Raw genomic sequence first — 8,679 nt, forward strand, 5'->3', positions numbered from 1 at the left:
GTGAATGGCAGCCACTTTTCCTCGTTGTGGTGGTCCTCGTGCATGTGTTGTGCATCGCACGCTGTGCCGTCACACTGTATGGATGACTCTATTGTTTTGGCTGCCCGTCGGGACTATGCCTATTGTTCCCATCTCTCTCATTTTCCTCCTTTGATTGGTGGTCAGTGTTCGGCTTTAACTCGAGCCAACTGCGGGGACAAGGGGAAACAATGCGTGGAAAGCGCAAGAGAGTGCATGGCGATCATGAGGGCCCTGCGCCCACTGTGCCGCGGGGAGATGGTCGGAGGGGAGCGAGGCCGGAGACCCACAGAGACACGGATCAACCCGCTACGACTCGCAGAAGGGCGAATGAGGTGCAGCGATTAATGTGGGCTATTTACAGTCTGGTGGAAGGGTAATTGCCGCAGGGATTGTACGAGTCTGTGTAGAATGCGAGGTGGAGCCATGTTGTGGAAGTTTCTGGCGGCGAGTGGACGGGAATGGAAGTGAGGGAAAGGAGGAACCACCGCAGTCATGGACGTACAGGGAAGTTGGTCGAACCCTCGAAAGGGATGACGGTGTGCAGCAATCCGGTGTACCACGTCTCAGGCTGATGGTGCGCACCTCGGACAAGGGATGGCCGTACTCGTGGGAGGAGGATGAATCCACTCGTGACTGCCATGTGAACCGTGAGGTGGAGCGAGTGTGGCACACCGTCAGGAATGCTCTAACCGGATGGTTCAGCAGTCACATTGGGACTGAATTTACGCCTGGGCGGCGTGTGTTTGGGACGCCCGGGATCGGGAAGTCGATGGCTGCCGGTTCGTACCTCCTCTACCAGCTGCTGCACGGCGATGCGGAGCGACTCCCTGCGGTTGCGTGCTTTATTTGTAATTGAGCATCCCTGTTTGACAAGACAACCCAAACTGTGCGAGAATACATGGGTACTACAACATCTAAGAGAGTCTTTTTTTTTTTTTTTGGCAGCTGTGAGGCTGTGCGGCAGCGTGCTTGCCGTGCGTCTCTCATCTTTTGCCGTTGCTCCCTCGTTGTGTTGGTGGGGGAGGAGGCGAGCGGCTGCGTCGGTGGAGTTGCGCCCCAGTGGGAGAGGGAAGGCGCTGACCGCCGCTGACGGTGACGGTGACGGTCTTTGCTGCAGGCGGTCTGACGGGATGACGTCACCGGTGTCACAGTCAACCGAGGTGGATGAGGGCCGCGCTGCGTCTCTGTCCCCTCTCTTCGTCCTCTCAGTCCACTGCAGTCACAACCGCCGCGCGGCATCTGCACGACTACCATCCGGACGTCTGTGAGCCAATCGGAATGTAAAATTAGTGTGGACCCTTTTCCCCGTGACCAAGTGCTGCCGCCGTGCTTCTTTGTGTTTCCTTTGTTGTGTATGCCGTGCGCGCATGGTGCCGCTGCTTGCTGCACAATGCCGACTCGCGTGAACGAGAAACGAGGCATTGACTGCTGGGGGCCGGCGAGCTCTTCACTCCACTTACGCACCACCAACACCAACACTTTTTGTACGCGCTTGATGGCTGGCGGTCGTAACGCTGCCACGTGGTCTGCCTCGGCTCTTGTGTGTTGTGCACGGCATCGGGGCCGCCCTGTGATGCAGCCATTCGGTAACAGGAGCGATGCCAGTGGTCATTTGACTTTCTGCCGAGATTCCGCCACTCGGCACGGTGGCTGTGTGGGGTTGTGTGGGAAGTGGGAGGGAGATGGTGTCACTGAGTTGATTGCGTCAGCGCGGCTTTGCTTCGGCGGCTGTACTGTGACGGGGCTTGTGTATGACCGGATGTTTTTGCGTTCCACTGTGTTTGTTTACTGTTGTCGCTGCTTTTATTCCTTTTTTGACCGTGCAGTTAGAGACACTTTTGATTGACCAGCACAACTATCGTTTCAAGGTGTTAGGAGTTAATTGCAGTATTAGGATTAGCAGTATTAGTATAACGATCTGGCGGAATCGTGTCACTGGATTCGCCATCTGTAGGAAGAGATTTGCTAGGCAGGAGTTAAGGTCGACGGTGCGAGAGCGACACACCACGACAGCTCTGTTGGTAACTGTTTGGGTTGGTGGATGTGGTCTTCTGTGGGTGCGTGTCCGCGCAGCCGGCACCGTGTGCGGCGCAGGGTCATTGCGGCTGTGCGTGTGGCGCTGCTCGTTGTGTTGGCGCTGGTTGCTGCGGCGGCGTGGATGCCCGCGGTGCATGCGGTGGTGTTGCGACTGCGGGGCGGCACGGTGGACAGAGCCATCATGGTTGGCCGCGCCGTGGGCACGGTGCTGATGGACGGCGTGTACATCACGAACGGCGTGGCTGTGGTGTTCGACGTGCCGGCGATGCTTCCCGGCTCGCTGCGCATTGAAATGAGGGACTGCGTCTGCGACGGCGGTGCGCAGATCTACGTGCGGGGCTACAGCGGTGAGCCGGCGAGTGACCGGAGCCTGGAGGTGAGCGTGAGCGGGCTGTCCGGCGGCTACTGCTCGCTCGTGTTTGTGGAGAACCTTCCGGCACACACGAACGTGACGGTCCGCGACTCGAAGATTGTGACGGCGGGACCGATGCGCTACTCGCAGCTGAGCGGGCTGACGTACGCGGTGGCGTCGCCGCTTGTGCTGTACGCGACCTCGCTGTCGCTGACGCAGCTGCGTGTGAGCAACACTGTGCTGAGGTCGTTGCAGGCGGGCGGGTCGGCGGTGTACGTTGGCGGCGGCGTGGACCTGCTGTCGAGCGCGGTGGTGCTTGACGGCGTGTTGCTGGAGGCGTCGGGCGGTGCGACCGCGTCCGCGATGCATGTGGCGTCCTCGTCGCGTCTCAGTCTGCGGAGCCACTCGGTGTTATCCGTGACGAACGTGTCGGTTGTGAGCAGCGGCGGCGGCTTTGTGCTTGGAGAGCGCCTTGCGCTGTCCGACTCGGTGCTGCGCTTCGTGGGCGTTGAGGGGTCTGTTGCGTCGTCGCTTGTGCGCTGCGACGGTGGGACGGTCAGTGCCGGCGGGTGGCTGGACCTGCACGACGTGTGGGCGGTGGGCGAGGCGTCGTCTGTGGCGTCGCTGTCGGGGGTGACGCTGAGCGGCGGCACCGTGTCGATTGCGCGCTGCGCTGCCATCGGCGCGACGCTTGTCTCCGGGCTGGCGATCACGAGCGGCGTCGTGTCGGTGCAGTGCAACCGTGCCGGCGGCCGGGTGCTGCAGAGCAGCGGTGACTACCGCATGGCCGGCCTGCCCTCCGTGAGCGTGGTGCCGTGCGACGGCTGTGCGGCTGCGCTGGCATGCTTCGATGCGCTGACGGCGTCGTTCACTGACTGCGTGTGCGGCTGCCGTGCCGGCGGTGTGGGCGAGGCGTGCCTGCCGTTCGACGTGCCGCCTGCGAGGGCCGGCGGCGGTGGTGGCGGCGCGGAGGACTGCGTGAGTGGCGTGACGCTGACGGAGTCGGTGACGTTCGGCGGTGGGCGGGCGACGGCGTGCTTCGACTCGGCGGTGTTCAGCGGGCCGATCACTGTGGCGGTGGACCTGCGCTCGATGGATGCGTTCGCTGACGCGCTGAACGTGACGCTGCGCCACTGCGTGCTTGAGGGCGGCGCGCAGCTGCGAATTGGTGGCCTCAGCGAGAGCACGGCACGCCTGATGCCCCACGCTTTCGTCAACATGACGAATGTAACGTCGCTGGAGGGCACGATCGTGCTGCATGGCGCGATGCCGCTGCACTCGAGTGTGCTGCTGGCGAACTCAACGCTGCGTGCGACGGTTGGCGGGTCGCAGTACGTGCCGACGACCCGTGGCCACGAGGGATTTCGGTGCGGCCCCGCGCTTGTCCTGGACGGTGTCCGGCTTCTGTCGACGCGGTTTGTCATGACGCGGTCGACGCTGGTGTGTGGCGGGGGTTTGTGCGCTGCGATCCTTGTGGAGCGCGGCCTTTGCGCCAACCTGTCCAGCGTATTCTACATGGACAACTGCGTTGTCATGTCGCGGACGCACGTAATGTACGCTCTTACGTCGGAACTGCGTGTTGTCGGCGGCTCTGTGTTCTCCATACAGAACAGCTCGTGGAGTGCGCCGAGCATTGGCTTCTACGAAGGCGCGTGTGTGTTCAAGGATGTTGTTGTGGATAGCGGCAGCGTGCTGCAGATTGTGTCCAGCATTTTCCGTCTTGGCTTTGCCATGCTCATGGCAAACACACTGACCGTGGTTGGTGGCAGCTGGCTGGTGCACCGCAACAACGAGTTCCACACCGCCTACGTTGTGTACGTGGACAGCGGAAACGGCGTTGCGTTCCGCGATCAGAGTGTGTGGTCGATACTTGACAACAACTTCACGTACGGCTCGTACTCGTCAAAAATTGTAAGTATGACAAGCAACTGGTCACCACCATCCGACTCGCACCCGACCATCTACGGCGTGTGCAACGAGGCAAGGGGCTCTCCCGTGACGGATTACGGAGTCGTCCTCAATATTGGAGCTCCCGTGATGGTGTTGGACTGCGGTGCGTGCACCATGGACGCCGTGTGCTTCGCTGCGAGGACGAGCAGCATCAGCGGCTGTGTGTGTGTGTGCGCTGCTGGCGGCTACGGTGACACGTGTCTGCCAGCTGCGGTTCCGGACGGCCTTGGGTCTCTCCCGCTTCCCGATGCGAAGGACACGGAGGTCCGCTGCGTGCACGGTGGCAGCATCGACTCTTTGGACGTTCCTGATCCCGGCGTGCGTGGTTTGTGCTTCGTCAACGTGACCTTCACCGCTGCGATTGCGCTGGACCTGTCGTATTTTGACGCGCCACAGCAGACACTCAACATCACGCTGCTGCAGTGCGTCCTCATGGGCCTGTCGATCAAGGGGAGTGGTGCGCGCGTGCATGTGAGCGTGGTCTCCTCGATGATGGATTCCGGAGTGTTGGAGCTTGAGGGTAGTTTTGGTGCGAGCTCCCAGATACTGGTGGCGGGCAGTACGCTTGTGTCGACGTGGAGACACGCCATTGCCTTTCCGGAATTTTTCCTCGGTGCGAACTCGACGCTGCTGCTGCTTGACAACTACATCGAGGGGAGTAGTTACGCAGTTTATTTCATCGATGCTGTTTTTGTTGATGGTGGCGGGATTATTGTGAAGGGAAATACACTGAGGGCAACGGAGAATAACGGTGCGGAATCAGCCGTTCGCGTTTACGCTGTTGTTATGAAGAACGGAGGCTACTTTGACGTGGAGAACAACACGATGAGCGCGGTAAATGGCATTTATCTTTTTGGGGATACCACCGTGAGGTCCGCGGGGCTGCTGCGAGTGGCGGACTGCACTTTCATTGGCAGGACGGAATTTTTTGATCCCGCGCTGGTGTATTTGTCTGGCTCGGTGACACTCGAGGGCGGTGCGCAGTGGCGTGTGGAGAGCAACAGCGTGGGTGCGGCCTCAGTATTAACTATTCCGTATTCCGGGCTCAAGCTTCAGCTGTCGGGCAGCGGCACCACCGTGGCGCTATCAAACAACCGTCAGGTGGAGGGAAGCGCAGTCTTTGCCAAGCTTCTTCCACCGAACACGATTGTGGAGTTACCCGCGCGGTTTGTGGTGGGGTGCAACCTGCAGGGCGATGAGGAGTTGTCCTACGACGGTGTGTTTCCGGGAGAAGTGGTGCTGTTCAGGTGCGGCGCATGCGACGACGACGCGGCGTGCTACATGCCCGGGACGGAGTCGGTGGACCGCGGCTCGTGCTCGTGCAGCTGCAAGGACGGATGGCACGGCGCGTCGTGTCTTCCCCTCGAGGTGCCCGACACCATTGCGCTGCCCTTGCCGGAGAGAGCCGTCGACGGCGACACGAGCTGCGTGGTGAACCAGACGCTGACGAGCCTCGCGCTGAACATGTGGAAGACGCACCACTGCTACGTGGGTGTGACATTCAGCGGCGTGGGTGCCGTGCTGACGTTCTCTCTTAACAGTATGCCACTGCATCTCCCCATTAACATCACGCTCAATGGGTGCACATTCCGCGAGGGTGCCGTGCTGCAGTTTGTTGGGGGTGCTGAGGCGGCGGAGTCATCCGGCGTCCTTATCCGCGTGAGCCGGACGGTGATGCGTTCCTCTGCCGTTGCTTTTATACGTGCCTTCCCGCAGCACTGCGACATCGCCGTCACGGAGGTTGATGCGGTGCAGACCTTCGAGTTCGACTTACCGGGCACTGTGAGCAAGAAGCTGAGCGTATTGCTGCTGAGGAACGTCGTGCTGAGTGCGTCGACGCTGTTGGTCAGCAACGTCAATGCGCATGCATTGAGGTGTGGCGGGTATGGTTTGTACTCGATTGGGACGCTGTTGCTGGTGGGTGGCAGCTCTCTTTACACGCGTTACTGCAGCTTTGATGGATACACATACTTGTTGTACGTGTACAGGCTCAGTGTGAGTGACCATTCTGTTTTTGCGCTGCTCAACAACACAATGTTCTCCGGGACAAGCCTCCTGTATCAGAGCGATGCATTCAGCGTGTCGGATCACAGCGTGTTGCGCGTGGTAGGGAACCGCGTCTTTTCATCCTATGCTATTTACGCTAACGTATTGTGGACTGTTCAGCGGTCAAGCTGGTTGGACTGGCGCGACAACAACGTGGGATTGGGAGCGATTTTCAAAGTATGGGATTCCGCCTTTGTGAGCATTGACGGCAGCAGTGTGGTGACGCTGACGGGCTGCAAGATGGGCTCGACGGGGCTGTCGGTACCTCTGCTATCGCAGGCTGACGCCGGCTATCGGTTCGTTGCTGGGTGTTTGACGGTCGCGGAACGGGTGCAGACTACGGCGGAAGAACTGGAGCTCCACGGCATCACCAACGTGACGACGGTTGTCGCGTGCGGGGAGCGCACGAAGGACGGCGACTGCTTTGCTCCGCTGACGACAGCGGTCATTGACTGCAAGTGCCAGTGCGCTGCTGGAGGGCACGGCGATGTGTGTGTCCCGGCGCCTGTGCCTGCTGGCCCGCCGCCACCGCCGTCGCCGCCACTGCGGCCCATTCCGCCACCGCCGCCGGTTGGTGGGTGCATCAGCGACATGGTGTACCCCGAGGTTGCGCAGACAGTGGGCAGCGGGCTGTCGTGGCTGTGCTACCGCAACGTGACGTTCAGCGGGGATGGCATGAGCCTGACGGTGCTGATTGGGGCGATGACGGGCGAGGTGGCGAATGTCACGTTCGATGGATGCACGTGGAGGGACGGTGCCGTGCTGGTGCTGGCGGGCAACGCGTACGCCTTTGTGGGGTCGCTGAACATCGTTGTCACCGGCAACACATTTAGTGACGCACTGCTCAGCCCGGAGGGTGGGTTTCCACCGCGCACGAACATCACGATTAGCGGGAACCGCTTCACGGTCACGAGGCTGATCCCTCGGTCGGGTTTGGGAGCTATGAGCCCGTCGTGTGTTGCGATGAATGGACTGGTGATCGCCAAAGACTCCGCGGTGGTGCTGAGCAGCAATGTGTTTCAGACCGTGACGGTATCGTCAATCGCCATCTACTTTGTCGGATCTTCGCTGAGGGTGTCGTGGCACTCCGTTTTTGCGGTGATGGGCAACACGTTTCATATGGACGGCGGTGACGGTACGCCAATACATCTTGAGGGGTCAAGCCAACTCTCATCGCTGAAGGTGCAGAACAATTCTGCTGTGGTGATCCGAGGCAATGTTGTTTCGAGGCCGGTGAGGCACTTTTTATTACTAATTTTGGCATTGCGTTTGGAGTCTCGGTCAGCGTTTTTGTTTCAGGGCAACGAAATGCAGAGAAGCTCGGTTGTGTTTTTTTCAAGCCACTCTTCATACATTTACTACAACTCCTGGCTGCAGGTGAGCGGCAACCTCTGCCACATGTCCCCATCGGATGCGTTTGCACTATTGAACCCCACAGTGAATCTCCACGACTCCATTGTGTCTGTGTCTGGCAACCGATTCATGTCCAGCACGGACACGCCGGCAGTGCTGCGGATACCCACGGGGTCCCAATATCTCACAAACGGAGCGATTGTGGCTGCGTGCAACACCGTGAACGGCGAGGAGGGGGTGCAATACGTCATCCCGTCCGTGTACAATGCCACCATTCTGAACTGCAGTGATCCATGCATCCTTGCGACGTCGTGCTTCCCCGCGTACACGACAACGGCCTCGAGTGATGGCTGCGCCTGCACGTGCGCGGAGGGCGGCCATGGCGATGCGTGCCTGCCCGTTGCTGCTCCCGAGCCACCGAGCACCGACGGCGCCGACTTGTGCGTGCGGGACGTGAGTGTAGACGTGGAGGTGAGCGCCGGTCTCGGGACGTCGGTGGTGTGCTACGTTGGTGTGACCTTTGCGGCGGACGTCGTGGTGGACTTGGGGTCGATGTCAGGGAGCGTGCGCAACGTGACGCTGGCGAACTGCACGTTTTTGGGCGGAGCGAGCCTGTACGTTGTGGGGTGGCGGTCCGACCCGACTGCTGGCGAGCGCGTCGATGTGTTGATCAGCGGGCTTGAGTCGCGCTCCGGCGGCGGCGTGCTGGTGGCGAACCGATTTCCGCCGGGCTCGCGCGTCACTGTGGTGGACTCGGTGCTGATTGCGGAGAGGCGTGTTGCGTACCGCGGCGCCTACGGCCTTGGCGACGCGTCCGCGTGCCTCGTGGTGCACAGCGTGAATCTGACGGGGAGCGTGCTGACCATCGCGCGCACGCACGTGGTGGCGGTGTTCCGCGAGGCTGTTGGCGTGTTGTTTGT

At 60.7% G+C, this 8,679-nt stretch overlaps 2 protein-coding genes and 1 pseudogene across 2 annotated transcripts, besides 2 other annotated features; all 3 read left to right on the forward strand.

Annotated features, from left to right (window-relative positions):
- Positions 1-8,679: a sequence feature (areas not merged during assembly with more than two copies in the genome that could not be assigned to a particular haplotype).
- Positions 408-923, forward strand: Tc00.1047053508803.5 (annotated as a pseudogene).
- Positions 1,376-1,867, forward strand: Tc00.1047053508803.10 (uncharacterized protein; the record flags this gene model as incomplete). The annotated part of the gene is made up of 1 exon (XM_800556.1): positions 1,376-1,867. One exon carries the CDS (start codon positions 1,376-1,378, stop codon positions 1,865-1,867), a length of 492 nt encoding a protein of 163 aa, XP_805649.1.
- Positions 2,063-8,679, forward strand: Tc00.1047053508803.19 (dispersed gene family protein 1 (DGF-1), putative; the record flags this gene model as incomplete). The annotated part of the gene is made up of 1 exon (XM_800557.1): positions 2,063-8,679. A coding segment is annotated over one exon (6,617 nt), but the record flags the coding sequence as incomplete, so codon positions are not given.
- Positions 6,926-6,976: a microsatellite.

Source organism: Trypanosoma cruzi, genomic scaffold, assembly GCF_000209065.1.
Source record: "Trypanosoma cruzi strain CL Brener 1047053517063 genomic scaffold, whole genome shotgun sequence".
Lineage (NCBI taxonomy): Eukaryota > Euglenozoa > Kinetoplastea > Trypanosomatida > Trypanosomatidae > Trypanosoma > Trypanosoma cruzi.